Source organism: Melozone crissalis, unplaced genomic scaffold (genome assembly GCF_028551555.1).
Source record: "Melozone crissalis strain CALT ecotype California unplaced genomic scaffold, PUWL_Pcris_2 ptg000176l_1, whole genome shotgun sequence".
In the NCBI taxonomy this organism is placed as follows: Eukaryota; Metazoa; Chordata; class Aves; order Passeriformes; family Passerellidae; genus Melozone; species Melozone crissalis.
The window spans coordinates 113719-132778 of record NW_026535943.1 but is presented as its reverse complement, the minus strand read 5'-3'; the positions used below and the strand labels follow the sequence as shown (position 1 = coordinate 132778).

General features: G+C 42.3%; 1 protein-coding gene across 1 annotated transcript in view; it reads right to left on the bottom strand.

Moving 5' to 3' along the window:
- The window catches only part of FBH1 (F-box DNA helicase 1), a 45003-nt gene that overhangs the window by 3569 nt on the left and 22374 nt on the right, over positions 1–19060 (bottom strand). Inside the window, exons 9-18 of the mRNA XM_054293656.1 lie at positions 16662–16830; positions 15220–15448; positions 14020–14107; positions 13365–13451; positions 9145–9281; positions 8583–8682; positions 5585–5706; positions 4128–4203; positions 2235–2432; positions 1088–1213 (exon numbers count right to left, since the gene is read on the bottom strand). Of these exons, the coding sequence (XP_054149631.1) occupies positions 1088–1213; positions 2235–2432; positions 4128–4203; positions 5585–5706; positions 8583–8682; positions 9145–9281; positions 13365–13451; positions 14020–14107; positions 15220–15448; positions 16662–16830 (1332 nt within the window). The remainder of the gene's footprint in view (positions 1–1087; positions 1214–2234; positions 2433–4127; positions 4204–5584; positions 5707–8582; positions 8683–9144; positions 9282–13364; positions 13452–14019; positions 14108–15219; positions 15449–16661; positions 16831–19060) is intronic.

Genomic DNA, 19060 nt, shown 5'->3' with positions numbered 1-19060 from the left:
AGTTCCAGTGCCTGGCCACTTTTTCCATGGGGAAATATTCCTTAAAATCCACTCCAAACCTCCCCTGGCTCAGCTGGAGGGATCAACAATGGGATCAGGGAATGCTGAGCTGCTCCAGAGCTTGGAATTCCCAGCTGGAATCAGCCCTGGGCACCCCTGACCTGGCTCAGCCTCCCACAGCAACCCCATGGGAATGGTTTATCCAGTCCTGCCTTGGGATGGGAATGGTTTATCCTGTCCTGCCTTGGGATGGGATTGCTGGGATGGGAATGGTTTATCCTGTCCTGCCTTGGGATGGGAATGGTTTATCCTGTCCTGCCTTGGGATGGGAATGGTTTATTCAGTCCTGCCCTGCTGGGATGGGAATGGTTTATCCAGTCCTGCCTTGGGATGGGAATGGTTTATCCAGTCCTGTTGGGATGGGATTGCTGGGATGGGAATGGTTTATCCAGTCCTGCCTTGGGATGGGAATGGTTTATCCTGTCCTGCCCTGGGATGGGATTGCTGGGATGGGAATGGTTTATCCTGTCCTGCCCTGGGATGGGATTGCTGGGATGGGAATGGTTTATCCTGTCCTGCCCTGCTGGGATTACTGGGATGGGAATGGTTTATCCAGTCCTGCCCTGCTGGGATGGGAATGGTTTATCCTGTCCTGCCTTGTTGGAGCCAGGGAATCCTTGGCGTGGGGAAAGATTTCCAGGATGGAATCCAAGCATTCCCAGCAATGCCAGGGTCACCCATGTCCCCAAGTGCCACATCCACAGGAAAATCCCTGCAGGAATGGGGACTGCACCCTTTCCAGGAAGGAATTTTCCCCAAAATTCCCCCTGAGCTGCCCTGGCCCAGCCTGAGGCCGTTCCCTCTGCTCCTGTCCCTGTTCCCTGGAGCACAGCAGGACCCCCCCGGCTGTGCCCTCCTGGCAGGGACTTGTGCAGAGCCACCAGGGCCCCTGAGCCTCCTTTGCTCCAGGCTCAGCCCCTGCCCAGCTCCCTCAGCCCCTCCTGGTTCTCCAGACCCTTCCCAGCTCCATTCCCAGCTCCAGCCCCTCACCACCCTTTCCTTTCCCCCTTTTTGGTGTCTCCCTCACCAAGGGCAATGTTCATTCTCCTCAGGAAGGCCCCAGTGACAGAAGGGATTTGCACAAAATCATCCGCGACACAAACGGTGTCGAACTCCAGGCCCTTGGCTTGGTGCACGGTGCCGATGAGAAAATCTGGGAAAAACAAGGAAAAAGGGTCAGTCTTGGCAAAAATAATGGGAATTTTTGTTTTATTTCATTCTGCATCCATTCCCCTTCTCCCAGAGTTAAATCAGGAGCAAAGCTCCTCTGTGGGGAATCAGGGTGGAGGAAGGGAAATTGTACCAAGGGAAATTCCTGGTTGGCATCCCAAGCTCCAGCCACATTCCCAAACAGGAATGCTCAATATTTGAGGAATTTTCTTTCCCCAAATTTCAACAGGAATCCTAAATGGGAAGGGCTCCACTTTCCACTATCCCAGGGTCCAACCTTGGCCATCACAGGGGTCAGGGGCAGCCCCAGCTGCTCTGGGAATCCCTTCCCAAAATCCCACCCCAGGCTCCCTCTCCAGGGAATTCCCTCCATTCCCAGCTCTCCCAGCCTGCCATTGGATCCATCCCCACCCCGACTCCTCTCCAGGAAGGAATTTTGGGATCTGGGGGCTTCACTGGCAATCTCAGCACTCCAGGAAGGGTCTCCCTTCCCTTTGCCATCCCCAACTTCCATAAAAACCCCTCGGGATGGATTCTGAGTGTCCCAAATCCCAGAATGGTTTGGGTGGGAAGGGCCCTTCAAGCCCATCCCATTCCAGTCCCACCATCCCAGGCTGCTCCAGCCTGGCCTTGGGCACTGCAGGGATCAGGGGCAGCCCCAGCTGCTCTGGCAATGCCAGCCCAGGCAGGAATTGCTCATTGCCAAGATGCCACCCATGGCTGCCCTCTGGCAGTGGGAGCCATTCCCTGGGTGCTGTCCCTGCAGGCCTTGTCCCCAGTCCCTCTGCAGCTCTGCTGGATCCTCTGGAATGTGCTGGAAGCTCTCCCTGGTCCCTTCTCCATGAGAACACTCCCATCTCTCCAAGCTGCCTCCACAGCAGAAACATTCCCACCCCAAACCCTCCCGCTCCACCTCCGCTCTCCCTCACAAACCACCCCAACCCCACCAGATCCTTTTCCCAGGATGGAAACCATCCCAATTTTCTCCTGGGACGTGGCCTCACCTGCCAGGGCCTCCTGGGCCACGTGGCTGGCCCTGATCCTGCTCACCAGCTCGGGGATCCTGTCCCTGTGCTTCTCCACGATGGAGATCTTCACCTCCAGCTCTCTGTCGTCCACGCGCGCCGCGAATTCCCTGAGCCCCGGCAGCCCCTCGGCCTCGGCCCACCTCCTGATGAAGGGATCCTCGATCTCCAGGTGTGCTGCAATTATTTAATATATTTTAATTTTTATTTTAATTCCTATGATTTATTTCATAGCTTTAAGTTTCTATTTTTTTAAATTTCTATTTTTTAAATTTCTATTTCTAGCTTTCATTGAGATTTTTCCGTCCCGTATCGGTTCCCCCTCGTTTTCCAGCTGCTGAAGGAATTTTCCAAGCAGTTCAACTCGCCAAAGAAGTGGGAATTATATTAATGTAATCAGATATTTGTGGAAAATTGGGGAATTTTTTGTTGTCTCCATTAAAAATTTCATCTGCTGTTCCTAGATTTTAAAGCGATGATTTTTATCATGAATGTTTTCCTGAATTTTACTCCATATTTTAAAGGAAAATCTGAATTTTATCCTGAATTTTAAAGGAAATCCTGATTTTTTAACCTGAATTTTATCCTGAATTTTATTCCATATTTTAAAGGAAATCCTGAATTTTATTCCATATTTTAAAGGAAATCCTGAATTTTATCCTGATTTTTTCCAGAATTTGATTCTATATTTTAAAGGAAATGCTGAATTTTATCCTGAATTTTATCCTAAATTTTACTCCATATTTTAAAGGAAATCCTCAATTTTAATTCTGAATTTTATTCCATATTTTAAAAGAAATCCTGAATTTTAACCTGAATTTTATCCTGAATTTTATTCCATATTTCAAAGGAAATCCTGAATTTTGTCCTGATTTTTTCCTGAATTTGATTCTATATTTTCAAGGAAATGCTGAATTTTATCCTGAATTTTATCCTGAATTTTACTCCGTATTTTAAAGGAAATCCTGAATTTTATCCCATATTTTAAAGGAAATTCTGAATTTTAATCCTGAATTTTATTCCAAATTTTAAAAGAAATCCTGAATTTTAACCTGAATTTTATCCCATATTTTAAAGGGAATCCTGAAATTTTATCCTGAATTTTAAAAGGAAATTCTGAATTTTATGTTTTAAAAGAAATCTTGAATTTTATTCCATACTATAAAGGAAAGCCTGAATTTTATCCTGAATTTTATTTCATATTTTAAAGGAAATCCTGAATTTCAACCTGAATTTTATCCTTAATTTTATTCCGTATTTTAAAAGAAATCCTGAATTTTGTCCTGAATTTTATCCCGAATTTTATTCTGTTTTTGAAAGGAAATCCAGGATTTTTTTCTGAATTTTACACCATATTTTAAAGGAAATTTTAAAATGGAGCTTTACACCCAAAACAATCTAGGGAACACTGAAAATAAATTAAAAACAATTGAAAATATGAAAAAATTTGGGAAAAATATCCCAAATTCTGGGTTTACCTGCACTGAAAATAAGGAATCACTGTGGAAAGCTGGGAAAAGATGCCTGACAAAAATTCCCAAATTTTGGGATTTCTGGAATTAAGCAGCCAAAATAGCCTAGCCCATGATAAAACCATTAAAAATGAGGTTTCAACTAAAAAATTAATTAGGAAATATAAAATTAATCAGGGTTAATTATTAAAATGGAATATATAATTATATATTATATATGTATATATTATAATTATATATACATTATATCTATAATGTATCATATAAATAATATATAATATAGAAATTATATATTATTATATATATTATTATAAATTATCATTATTTATTATTATTATTATTATTATTGCCAGCAAAACTTTAAAAATCCTGGAAAAAAGAAGGATAAGGGAATACTCACAGTTTTTCCTGACATCTGCAGGCAGGCTGAGCTTCCAAATATCATAAATTTTACTCAGGCCAAATCTCTCCAATCCCTAAAAGGAAGAAAAATGTATTTATAAAATTAGTTTATAAACCAAATTTTATTTATGTATTCTTTTTATATGTATTTCTTGTAATATTTTTATTATTTTATATGTTTTATTTATGTATTTATTTTATTTATGAAAATTTATTTATGAATAAGATGTTAAAAATAAAATAACATAAAATGAAAATAATAAATTTATTGTATTTATAAATTTGATATATTCCAAACTATGGAAGATTTTCAATGCTGAGCACTTTCAACCCCTCCTTGAATTGGAATTTGGGTGGGAAAAAAGATGGAAAATTTGAAATATCAGCCTAAAATTCCCAAAGATCAGATTCCAAACCTGCTAAAATTCCCAAAATCAGGCTCCAAACCTCTCCAAATTCCACCAATTTTGTTGTTTTCCTGTCCCATCCCTGATAAAAATGGGAAAAATTATCCTAAAAATGGGATGAGGCCTGCAAGGCTTGGAGAGGAACAGCTGTAAATAACCAAAAAAATCTTGCTTTTTCCTGAAAATTCCTGCTTTTTCTTGGAATATTAATTGAAAACCTTGGAATTCTTTATTCCTGCTCTCCATCCCTCTTTTCCTTGTCCCATCCCTGATGAAAATGGGAAAAATTATTCCAAAAATGGGATGAGGCCTGCAAGGCTTGGGGAATAACAGCTCTAAATAACATCCCTGGCCACAAAAAAAATCCTGCTTTTTCCTGGAAATTCCTGCTTTTTCTTGGAATATTAATTTAAATCCTTGGAATAACTTGTTCCAGGTGTCTATCCCTCTTTTCCTTGCCCCATCCCTCAGAAAAATGTGAAAAATTATCCCAAAAATAGGATGAGGCCTGCAAGGTTCAGGGAATAATAGCTCTGAATATCATCCCTGGCCACAAAAAATTCCTGCTTTTTTCCTGAAAATTCCTGCTTTTTCCTGGAATATTCATTGAAATCATTGGAATTCTTTATTCCTCCTGTCCATCCCTTTTTTCCTGCCCCGTTCCTCATAAAAATGGGACAAATGATCCTAAAAATTGAGGCCTGCACAAAGAAGCCTCAAAACGGGACAAGGCCTGTGAGGGTTGGAGAGGAACAGCTCCAAATATCATCCTTGGCCACAAAAAATTCCTACTTTTTCCTGGAATATTTATTTAAAACCTCAGAATAACTTGTCCCAACTGTCCATCCCTCTTTTCTTGCCCCATCCCTGATAAAAATGGGACAAATTATCCTAAAAATGGATTGAGGCCTGCACAAAGAAGCCTTAAAATGGGATGAGGCCTGTGAGGGTTGGAGAATAACAGTGCCCCAGGGCACAAAAAATTCCTTATTTTTCCTGGAATATTCCTTGAAATCCTTGGGATTTGACTGGGTGCAGTGCCCCTCACCCCAATGACGTGGATTTTGGCCGGGGGGTCTCTCCCAGAGAATTCCACGGCGTCCTCAAACACGTTCCAGTTGCTGCGGGACAGCAGCGCCATCTTCCCCTGCCGGGCTCCCCGCACGTCCCCTGAGGGAGGAATTCCCAGTTAAATACAGCAATCCCAGGAGAATTCCCAGTTAAACCAGCATTCCCAGCTGGAATTCCCAGTTAAACACTGCATTCCCAGCTGGAATTCCCAGTTAAACCAGCATTCCCAGCTGGAATTCCCAGTTAATCACTGCATTCCCAGCTGGAATTCCCAGTTAAACCAGCATTCCCAGCTGGAATTCCCAGTTAAACACTGCATTCCCAGGAGAATTCCCAGTTAAACACTGCATTCCCAGCTGGAATTCCCAGTTAAACCGGCATTCCCAGCTGGAATTCCCAGTTAAACACTGCATTCCCAGCTGGAATTCCCAGTTAAACCGGCATTCCCAGCTGGAATTCCCAGTTACCCACAGCATTCCCAGTAACACACAGCCATTCCCAGTTACCCACAGCCATTCCCATTCCCAGTTACCCACAGCATTCCCAGTAACACACAGCCATTCCCAGTTACCCACAGCCATTCCCAGTTGCACACAGCCATTCCCAGTTACCCACAGCCATTCCCAGTTGCACACAGCCATTCCCAGTTACACACAGCCATTCCCATTCCCAGTTACCCACAGCCATTCCCATTCCCAGTTACACACAGCCATTCCCAGTTACCCACAGCATTCCCAGTAACACACAGCCATTCCCAGTTACACACAGCCATTCCCATTCCCAGTTACCCACAGCATTCCCAGTAACACACAGCCATTCCCAGTTACACACAGCCATTCCCATTCCCAGTTACCCACAGCATTCCCAGTAACACACAGCCATTCCCAGTTACCCACAGCCATTCCCATTCCCAGTTACCCACAGCCATTCCCATTCCCAGTTACCCATTCCCATTCCCAGTTACCCACAGCCATTCCCATTCCCAGTTACCCATTCCCATTCCCAGTTACCCACAGCCATTCCCATTCCCAGTTACCCACAGCCATTCCCAGTTACCCACAGCCATTCCCATTCCCAGTTACCCACAGCCATTCCAGCTGGAATTCCTGGTTAATTATTAATGAGTATTACTAATATTTCATTAATAATTTACTCGACTTATTATATTTTATTACTAAATGTGACTTTATCTTTTATTATTAATTTATTTTTGGAAATTAATCACTATTTAAAATTAATGACTAATGCAATTTCATATATTATGATTTTATATTTTGCTATTAATTAATTATTTCTATTTTATTGCAAATTTAATAACAGGGAATAAATTGTTTATTGCTCATTATTAATTTAATTTAACCTTTCATTATTTTATATTTATTATTATTTATATTTTATTATTAATTTAATTTAGCTATTGTATATATTTAAATATTAATACAAGGGAAAATTGTATTATTAATTTGATATTTATAATACTTAGACTGTCATTATTAATTTAATATTTTAATATTTTACATTATAAATTTAAATTTATATTTTATTATTAATTTATTTTATAATTCATATTAAATATTTATAGTTCATTATTTTGTCTGCTACTATTTAATTTATTAATTTTTAATCTCTTAGTAGTTAATATTTACCTGTTATTATTAATTTAATATTTTCCATTATTAATTACTTTTAGGAAATTAACTAAATCTTTATTTTTGGGAGATGAATTGAATATTTATTTCCAAGCACACCATTTTCAAATTTTAGAATAAATTAAATTACATCAATTTCATTAGTTAATATTTATTGATAATATTATTATTTAACAAAATTAATTAATTATTTTACAATATAATTAATATATTTCTAATTTATAATTAAAGTTATTAGTTAAATTTATTAATTAACTATATTTATTATATACTAATATTATTTAAGATTATTTACTATAAATCAGTAATATTATTTATTAGTTAATAACAGTAGTATTTGATATCATAGTAATATTAAGTATTATATTCATATTTGTTTTATTAATAAATATACCATACTAATAAAAGCAATAATATAATAATATACTATATAATAAAATACATCATATATAATGTAATAATATATAATGTTATAATATATAATAATATAATATATAATATATAATATGACATAATATAATATAGATATAATAAATAATAATATAATAATATATAATAATATATTATTATATATACTATATATTATCACAACATACATTATAATACATAATATAATGTAATATAATGTAATATAATATGTTATGTTATGTTATTTTATATTATATTATATTAATATATATAATACATATAATATATTAATATATTTTTATATAATATTATAATATTATAATATTATATATAATACATGCTATAATAATATATATTATATATAATAATACACATATATAAATATATATTATAATGATATAATAAATAATATGGTATAATGTGGCAATAATATAATATAGATATAATATCTAATAATATAATAATATGTAATAATAATTTATAATTATATATAATAAAATATAACATTATGTATAATATTATATTATTCTACATATTATATATTATTATATTATATATTATATTATATATAATGTATATTACATATATTATATAATATATAATATATATTATATATTGTAATATATATTGTATATAATAATATATAAAATTATATACATTACAATAATATAATACATAATATGGTCTAATGTGACAATAATATAATATAGATATAATATAGATATAATATAATATAGATATAATATAATATAGATATAATATAATATAGATATAATGTAATGTAATGTAATATAATATTTATTCCAGATTGAATTAATGAATATGCTTATTTAATTTAATGTAATTAATGAATGAATGATTCCCACTTGAGTTCCTGGGGAATCCCTGGGGATCTCTGGGATCCCATTCCCAGCTCACCCCTTTGGTTCCCTCCCAGCAGGGTTTTGCTGCGGATCCCTTTGCACACATCCAGGATCGTGGCTCCCACGTAGGCGATCTCGGGGCCGAACCTGAAACTCTGGAAAAAACCCAGGATCAGCAGGAAAACCAGAATCATTCTTGCAATCTCTAAAATTCTATCTATCTATATGGAATTATGGGATTCTCTGAAATCATCTGGACTGTTTTTTCCATGGAAAAAGCATCAAAATTCCTCCAAAATATTCCTGGAAATCCTGGTCATTGTTAAATCCAAATGATGCCATTCCCACCAATGTCCTGGAAAATTTTTTTTCCCTGGAAAAGGCACCAAAATCCCCAAAATACTCCCGGAAATCCTGGCAGCTGGATCCAGCATTCCAGATGTGATCCCCTCAAAAAAGGGGAATCTCCCTACAACAAGGCCTCAATCCCAACTCCACCAACTTTTCCACCAACAGGATGGGATCCCTCCACTAAAGCCCCACAACTGCCATGTTGATTCATGATTCCCAAGTGTTCCATGGATCTGGGATTTATCCATGGAAAACGCTGCCCTTACCTGGGTCAGGTAGTACACGTGGGTGTGAGGCACCAGGTACAGGGTGTTGACAGCACCCCTGAAGGTGTAGATCTGCTGGTGAGGGTCTCCCACCAGGATTTTCCCACAGTTTTGGGATTGTACAATATCCACGATGGCTGTGAGGGAAAAAATATTGGATCATGAAGGAAGAACCTGCTCCAAAGCCAAGGGAAAGCTCAGTTTGGATCATGAGGGAAGAACTTCTGAGGGTGAGGACCTCCCACCATGATTTTCCCTCATTTTTGGGATTGCACAATATTCACAATGGCCGTGAGGGGAATAAATTGGATCATGAAGGAAGAACCTGCACCAAAGCCAAGGGAAAGCTCAGTTGGGATCATGAGGGAAGAATCTGCTCCTAACCCAAGGGAAAGCTCAATTTGGAAGAACCTGTTCCAAATCCAGTTTGGATCATGAAGGAAGAACCTGCTCCAATCCAAACCCAAGGAAAAGCTCAGTTGGGATCATGAGGGAAGAACGGGCTCCCAACCCAAGGAAAAGCTCAGTTGGGATCATGAGGGTCCAAATCCAAAGAAAAGCTCAGTTGGGATCATGAGGGAAGAACCTGCTCCAATCCAAACCCAAGGAAAAGCTCAGTTGGGATCATGAGGGAAGAACCTGCTCCAAGTCCAAGGAAAAGCTCAGTTGGGATCATGAGGGTCCAAATCCAAAGAAAAGCTCAGTTGGGATCATGAGGGAAGAATCTGCTCCTAACCCAAGGGAAAGCTCAATTTGGAACAACCTGTTCCAAATCCAGTTTGGATCATGAGGGAAGAACCTGCTCCAATCCAAACACAAGGAAAAGCTCAGTTGGGATCATGAGGGAAGAACGGGCTCCCAACCCAAGGAAAAGCTCAGTTGGAATCATGAGGGTCCAAATCCAAAGAAAAGCTCAGTTGGGATCATGAGGGAAGAACCTCTGCTGGTGGGGGTCTCCCAGCAGGACTTTTCCACAGTTTTGGGATTGCACAATATCCATGATGGCTGTGAGGGGAAAAAACAATTGGATCATGAAGGAAGAATCCACTCGAAAGCCAAGGGAAAGTTCAGTTGGGATCATGAGGGAAGAACCTGCTCCAAATCCACAGAAAAGCTCAGTTTGGATCATGAGGGAAGAAATTCTGAGGGTGAGGACCTCCCACCATGATTTTCCCTCATTTTTGGGATTGCACAATATTCACAATGGCCGTGAGGGGAATAAATTGGATCATGAAGGAAGAACCTGCACCAAAGCCAAGGGAAAGCTCAGTTGGGATCATGAGGGAAGAATCTGCTCCTAACCCAAGGGAAAGCTCAATTTGGAAGAACCTGTTCCAAATCCAGTTTGGATCATGAAGGAAGAACCTGCTCCAATCCAAACACAAGGAAAAGCTCAGTTGGGATCATGAGGGAAGAACGGGCTCCCAACCCAAGGAAAAGCTCAGTTGGAATCATGAGGGTCCAAATCCAAAGAAAAGCTCAGTTGGGATCATGAGGGAAGAACCTCTGCTGGTGGGGGTCTCCCAGCAGGACTTTCCCACAGTTTTGGGATTGCACAATATCCACGATGGCTGTGAGGGGAAAAAACAATTGGATCATGAAGGAAGAATCCACTCGAAAGCCAAGGGAAAGTTCAGTTGGGATCATGAGGGAAGAACCTGCTCCAAATCCACAGAAAAGCTCAGTTTGGATCATGAGGGAAGAACTTCTGAGAGTGAGGACCTCCCACCATGATTTTCCCTCATTTTTGGGATTGCACAATATCCACAATGGCCGTGAGGGGAAGAAATTGGATCATGAAGGAAGAACCTGCACCAAAGCCAAGGGAAAGCTCAGTTGGGATCATGAGGGAAGAATCTGCTCCTAACCCAAGGGAAAGCTCAATTTGGAAGAACCTGTTCCAAATCCAGTTTGGATCATGAAGGAAGAACCTGCTCCAATCCAAACCCAAGGAAAAGCTCAGTTGGGATCATGAGGGAAGAACCTGCTCCAAGTCCAAGGAAAAGCTCAGTTGGGATCATGAGGGTCCAAATCCAAGGAAAAGTTCACTTTGGATCATGAGGGAAGAACCTGCTCCAATCCAAACACAAGGAAAAGCTCAGTTTGAATCATGAGGGAAGAACGGGCTCCCAACCCAAGGAAAAGCTCAGTTGGAATCATGAGGGTCCAAATCCAAAGAAAAGCTCAGTTGGGATCATGAGGGAAGAACCTGCTCCAATTCAAAGCCAAGGGAAAGCTCAGTTGGGATCATGAGGGAAGAACCTGCTCCTAACCCAAGGGAAAGCTCAATTTGGAAGAACCTGTTCCAAATCCAGTTTGGATCATGAGGGAAGAACCTGCTCCAATCCAAACCTAAGGAAGATCTCAGTTGGGCTCATGAGGATCCAAATCCAAGGAAAAGCTCAGTTGGGATCATGAGGGAAGAACCTCTGCTGGTGGGGGTCTCCCAGCAGGACTTTCCCACAGTTTTGGGATTGCACAATATCCACGATGGCTGTGAGGGGAAAAAACAATTGGATCTTGAAGGAAGAATCCACTCGAAAGCCAAGGGAAAGTTCAGTTGGGATCATGAGGGAAGAACCTGCTCCAAATCCACAGAAAAGCTCAGTTTGGATCATGAGGGAAGAACTTCTGAGGGTGAGGACCTCCCACCATGATTTTCCCTCATTTTTGGGATTGCACAATATCCACAATGGCCGTGAGGGGAAGAAATTGGATCATGAAGGAAGAACCTGCACCAAAGCCAAGGGAAAGCTCAGTTGGGATCATGAGGGAAGAACCTGCTCCTAACCCAAGGGAAAGCTCAATTTGGAAGAACCTGTTCCAAATCCAGTTTGGATCATGAGGGAAGAACCTGCTCCAATCCAAACACAAGGAAAAGCTCAGTTTGAATCATGAGGGAAGAACGGGCTCCCAACCCAAGGAAAAGCTCAGTTGGAATCATGAGGGTCCAAATCCAAAGAAGAGCTCAGTTGGGATCATGAGGGAAGAACCTGCTCCAATCCAAACCCAAGGAAAAGCTCAGTTGGGATCATGAGGGAAGAACGGGCTCCCAACCCAAGGAAAAGCTCAGTTGGAATCATGAGGGTCCAAATCCAAAGAAGAGCTCAGTTGGGATCATGAGGGAAGAACCTGCTCCTAACCCAAGGGAAAGCTCAATTTGGAAGAACCTGTTCCAAATCCAGTTTGGATCATGAGGGAAGAACCTGCTCCAATCCAAACCTAAGGAAGATCTCAGTTGGGCTCATGAGGATCCAAATCCAAGGAAAAGCTCAGTTGGGATCATGAGGGAAGAACCTCTGCTGGTGGGGGTCTCCCAGCAGGACTTTCCCACAGTTTTGGGATTGCACAATATCCACGATGGCTGTGAGGGGAAAAAACAATTGGATCTTGAAGGAAGAATCCACTCGAAAGCCAAGGGAAAGTTCAGTTGGGATCATGAGGGAAGAACCTGCTCCAAATCCACAGAAAAGCTCAGTTTGGATCATGAGGGAAGAACTTCTGAGGGTGAGGACCTCCCACCATGATTTTCCCTCATTTTTGGGATTGCACAATATCCACAATGGCCGTGAGGGGAAGAAATTGGATCATGAAGGAAGAACCTGCACCAAAGCCAAGGGAAAGCTCAGTTGGGATCATGAGGGAAGAACCTGCTCCTAACCCAAGGGAAAGCTCAATTTGGAAGAACCTGTTCCAAATCCAGTTTGGATCATGAGGGAAGAACCTGCTCCAATCCAAACACAAGGAAAAGCTCAGTTTGAATCATGAGGGAAGAACGGGCTCCCAACCCAAGGAAAAGCTCAGTTGGAATCATGAGGGTCCAAATCCAAAGAAGAGCTCAGTTGGGATCATGAGGGAAGAACCTGCTCCAATCCAAACCCAAGGAAAAGCTCAGTTGGGATCATGAGGGAAGAACGGGCTCCCAACCCAAGGAAAAGCTCAGTTGGAATCATGAGGGTCCAAATCCAAAGAAGAGCTCAGTTGGGATCATGAGGGAAGAACCTGCTCCTAACCCAAGGGAAAGCTCAATTTGGAAGAACCTGTTCCAAATCCAGTTGGGATCATGAGGGAAGAACCTGCTCCAAACCCAAGGAAAAGCTCAGTTTAAACGTCAAACCTGAGGGAAAAATTTGTTTAAATTCCAAGTGTTTAGGGTGAGAAACTTCCACCACATGGAAATCCCCTCTGGAAGTGGGAGTGGAGCTCCTGGAATAACTCACCTGGAGTGCAATCCTGGGCTTCATCCACAAAAATGGCATGGTATCCCAAGAGCTGGGGCTTGCTGAGCTGCCAGAGTTTCAAATATCCTGAGGGAAAAAATCAGGAATTTCAAGGACAGGGAAGATCCATCAGGACCTTTAAAACAAATCCCCCTTTTCCATTTCTTTTGGTTTTTTTTTTCTTTTTTTGCGACACTTCTGGCTTCGCTTCCTGTTTGGAATTTCCACATTTGGAAGGGTTGCAAAAAATCTCTGTCTCCCCTGGCTGCCCAAATTTGATGATTTCAAGCTTCTTAATGCCCACCAAAAATTCCAGTAAAAAGGTTTTTCCCAGTTATCTCCAGCACTATCCAGAGGAAAGGATGTGCTGGAAGCAACTTCCAAATTTTGGGCTTTATTTTTAGCCATTAAAAAATGTGAATATCCTTGAAATCTACACATTTTTATCTTAGTGGGAGCAGAAATTCATTTTATGTATTTTATAAATATATATAAAAAGAAAAATTGAGTCAGAGGGATATTCCCTGGTGAGCCATTGGCAGGAAAAAAGGGATTTTCTCCTTCTGGATGCTCAGCCAGAAGCAGGAATAATAAATCTATTGATTTATCCACCACCAAATCCCTTTTTTCCCAAGGGATTTTCCATCTCTTTTACCATCACAAGTCATCTTGTATTTCTTCTCTGCATCTCCATCCAGCTTCTTCATGTTGTGCCAAATCTCTTTGGCCTCTTCCACATTGATCTAAAATGAGAAAACAGAAGGATTGGAATAAAATAATGGGATAAAAATAAAATTATGGAATGGTTTGGGCTGGAAAGGGCCTCAAAGCCCATCCAGTCCCACCCCATCCATGGACAGGGACATTTTCCTCTATCCCAGGGGGCCCCAACCTTTCCTTGGGCACTGCAGGGATCAGGGGCAGCCCCAGCTGCTCTGGCAATGCCAGCCCAGGCAGGAATTGCTCATTGCCAAGATGCCACCCATGGCTGCCCTCTGGCAGTGGGAGCCATTCCCAAAAAGCCCCAGATCCTTTTTTCCATCCCAAGCAGCTCCTCAGACCCACAAGGATTCGGTGAGGAGTTTGGCTGGAAGTATTTTTTAGGGAAAACAGGGATTATCCTTTTTTTCCCCAAGCATCACCTTCCTCCCAATCTTTGACTTCTCCTCCCAACCTTTGGATTTTCCTCCCAACCTTTGGATTCCTGCTCCCAATCTTTTGGTTTTCATCTCAGTCTTTGATTCCTCCTCCCAGTCTTTTGATTTTCAGCCCAGTCTTTGATTCTTCCTCCCAACCTTTTGATTCCTCCTCCCAGTCTTTTGATTTTCATCCCAACCTTTTGATTCCTCCTCCCAATCTTTGATTCTTCCTCCTGATTTTCATCCCAATCTTTTGATTCTCATCCCAATCTTTTGATTCTCATCCTTCACCTCCAAATCTTTGATTTCTCCTCCCAGCCTTTTGATTCTTCATCCTCCCAAACTTTTGATTCTCCTCCTCCCAGTCTTTTGAGTTTCATCCCAACCTTTTGATTTTCATCCCAATTCCTTTGGGATGTTGCACCAGCCTCTGATTTCTTCCAAAGCTCAGGATTGACCCCAGCCCTTGACTGAAGGATTCCCCAATCCCAAATTTCAGCTGAACACGGGAAGATCTCTTCCAATCAACATTTTTGAGAAGGGGGATGAGCATGAATTATTTTATAAAATCATGGAATGGTTGGGTTGGAAGAGACCTCAAAGCCCATCCGTGCCGCCCCACCCATGAGCAGGGACATTTCCCACCATCCCAGACCTCCCCAAAGCCCATCCATGAAACCTCAGCAAATTCCAGAGGCTCCATCCCAAAACCTCACCCTCTTTTCCTGTGGGCTCACTTGCTCCATGTTCCCGTGAGTGTTTTTGAACCACAGGGGCACGTGCTCCTCAGAGATCTCCTCATCTGAGGAGGAGAAGAAGTTGCCCAAGGTCTGGGACACCGTTTTCCCTCTCACAAACAGGGACTGGCCCTCCCTGTTCCGCAGGAGGAAGCTGATGGAATAAACTGACATCTTGGAGAAGTTCAGCTTGCCTTTCTCTTTGTAGCTGTGCCAGAGGGACAAAAAAAAGACAAAAAAATACAAAAAAAAGGACAAAAAAAAAACAACAGAAAAAAAAGAGGAAAAAAAAAGACAGGGAAAGAAAAAGACAGGGAAAGAAAGAGACAGGAAAAGAAAAAGACAGGGAAAGAAAAAGACAGGGAAAGAAAAAGACAGGGAAAAAAAAAGAGACAGGAAAAGAAAAAGACAGGAAAAGAAAAAGACAGGAAAAGAAAAAGGGAAAGAAAGAGACAGGGAAAGAAAAAGAGACAGGAAAAAAACCAGACAGGAAAAGAAAAAGACAGGAAAAAAAAGAGACAGGAAAAGAAAAAGACAGGGAAAAAAAAAGACAGGGAAAGAAAAAGACAGGGAAAAAAAAAGAGACAGGAAAAGAAAAAGACAGGAAAAGAAAAAGACAGGAAAAGAAAAAGGGAAAGAAAGAGACAGGGAAAGAAAAAGAGACAGGAAAAAAACCAGACAGGAAAAGAAAAAGACAGGAAAAAAAAGAGACAGGAAAAGAAAAAGACAGGGAAAATAAAAGACAGGAAAAAATGGTCAGGGAAAAAAAAAAAGACAGGAAAAAAAAGGAAAAAAGACAAAAAGGAAGTTAAAACACACAGGAATCCTTTTTTTTTTTTGTGCACTATCCCTGGAAAAAGCTCGGCTTTATATCCCAATTCATCCAAATATTGGAGTATCTTTAAATCTGCACAACTTGTCCTGATGGAAGCACAAATGTGTTGATTTTATACATTTTAGAGACGGAAAATTGAGCTCATCCCTGGAATTCCAGAGTGTTTGCAGAGCCAGGGAATGGGATTTCCTTTTTTTTCTAGGTCTTTCCTACCCCCAGCTTAAATGTGCCAGAATTGGACAGAAATTGGATCATGAAAACAGCTCAGGATAAGGAAACTGATCCTCTGGAAAAGGAATTGATCCTGAGGAAAAGCAGCACTTGGAGCATTCCAGTGGGAATGGGAAGTGGGAAAAGCTCACTCCCAGTGGATTTCCACCTCCCTGTGAGGAGCTCCTTGGTTTTGGGGTGCCCCCATGGATGCTAAAATCCCTGGATCATCCCACAGCATCCATCTGGAAGCCATCAATGATAAATTTCCCCCCATTATTTGTGCTGCCCCAAATCCTGGAGGTTCCCCTCAAAACCACTTCCCCTTCCTCATCCTTTCCCTGCTTCCACCAAGGGATTGGAACTCCCCACTCACCGTCTCCCCACGCTTCCAAAAGCCAAGGAGTGGAAGGTCTTGCAGGTGACATTCTTTGGGAAAACCATCTTCCCCTTCTCTGCCACAGCTTTGTTAAAAGCCAGGTAAAGGAATTTCAGCTCCGAGAATTTCTCCGCGTACTTCACCAAGGTCGAGGTTTTCCCTGTGCCTGGAGAGGAGAGGAAAACAGGGAATAAAATAAAAATAAGGAATAAAATATCCATGGTCAGGAATGAAATATTCCACATATTTTAATTCTTTTTTACACTCCTGCTGTCCCAACTCCAATATTCCACTTCACTCCTGATTTCAGAGAAACAGGGAATTATTTGGGTTGGCATCAACCATTCCCAGCACTTCCAAGGTCATCCATGTCCCCAAGTGCCACATCCACGGGTTTTAAATCCCTCCAGGAATGGGGTCTCCATCCCTGCCTGGGCAGCTGAGCCAGGCCTGGATAAGCCTTGCATGGAGGGATTGTCCCAATGTCCAACCTAAACCTTCCCTGGCACAGCTTTAGGAACTGCCCACTCCAGTGTGGGTCCCTATTCCATGGGGTCAGTGCTTCAGGAACTGCTCCCTTTATCCAAGGGCTCAATCCTTCAGGAACTGCTCCCTTTATCCAAGGGCTCAATCCTTCAGGAGCTGCTCCCTTTATCCATGGGCTCAATCCTTCAGGAACTGCTCCCTTTCCATGGGCTCAATCCTTCAGGAACTGCTCCCTTTCCATGGGCTCAATCCTTCAGGAACTGCTCCCTTTATCCATGGGGTCAGTGCTTCAGGAACTGCTCCCTTTATCCATGGGCTCAGTCCTTCAGGAACTGCTCCATTTCCATGGGGTCAGTGCTTCAGGAACTGCTCCCTTTCCATGGGCTCAGTGCTTCAGGAGCTGCTCCCTTTATCCATGGTGTCAGCCCTTCAGGAACTGCTCCTTTTCCTATGGGGTCAGTCCTTCAGGCACTGCTCCCTTTCCATGGGCTCAATCCTTCAGGAACTGCTCCCTTTATCCATGGGGTCAGTCCTTCAGGAACTGCTCCCTTTATCCATGGGGTCAGTGCTTCAGGAACTGCTCCCTTTATCCATGGGGTCAGTCCTTCAGGAACTGCTCCCTTTCCATGGGGTCAGTCCTTCAGGAACTGCTCCCTTTCCATGGGCTCAGTGCTTCAGGAGCTGCTCCCTTTATCCATGGTGTCAGCCCTTCAGGAACTGCTCCCTTTATCCATGGGCTCAGTCCTTCAGGAGCTGCTCCCTTTATCCATGGGGTCAGTCCTTCAGGAACTGCTCCCTTTATCCATGGGGTCAGTCCTTCAGGAACTGCTCCCTTTATCCATGGGCTCAATCCTTCAGGAACTGCTCCCTTTATCCATGGGCTCAATCCTTCAGGAACTGCTCCCTTTATCCATGGGGTCAGTCCTTCAGGAACTGCTCCCTTTGTCCATGGGGTCAGTCCTTCAGGAACTGCTCCCTTTATCCAAGGGCTCAATCCTTCAGGAACTGCTCCCTTTCCATGGGCTCAATCCTTCAGGAACTGCTCCCTTTCCTATGGGGTCAGTCCTTCAGGAACTGCTCCCTTTATCCATGGGCTCAGTCCTTCAGGAGCTGCTCCCTTTATCCATGGGCTCAGTCCTTCAGGAACTGCTCCCTTTATCCATGGGGTCAGTCCTTCAGGCACTGCTCCCTTTCCATGGGCTCAATCCTTCAGGAACTGCTCCCTTTATCCATGGGCTCAGTGCTTCAGGAGCTGCTCCCTTTATCCATGGGGTCAGCCCTTCAGGCGCTGCTCCCTTTATCCATGGGGTCAGTCCTTCAGGAACTGCTCCCTTTATCCATGGGGTCAGTCCTTCAGGAACTGCTCCCTTTCCTATGGGGTCAGTCCTTCAGGAACTGCTCCCTTTATCCATGGGGTCAGTGCTTCAGGAACTGCTCCTTTTCCTATGGGGTCAGTCCTTCAGGAACTGCTCCCTTTATCCATGGGCTCAATCCTTCAGGAACTGCTCCCTTTATCCATGGGCTCAGTCCTTCAGGAGCTGCTCCCTTTATCCATGGGCTCAATCCTTCAGGAACTGCTCCCTTTATCCATGGGCTCAATCCTTCAGGAACTGCTCCCTTTATCCATGGGCTCAGTCCTTCAGGAGCTGCTCCCTTTATCCATGGGGTCAGTCCTTCAGGAACTGCTCCCTTTATCCATGGTGTCAGCCCTTCAGGAGCTGCTCCCTTTATCCATGGTGTCAGCCCTTCAGGAGCTGCTCCCTTTATCCAAGGGCTCAGTCCTTCAGGAACTGCTCCCTTTATCCATGGGGTCAGTCCTTCAGGAACTGCTCCCTTTATCCATGGGGTCAATCCTTCGAGAATTGCTCCTCCTGGGGTTCCAGGGAAATCTCTCCTCCAGCACCTGGAGC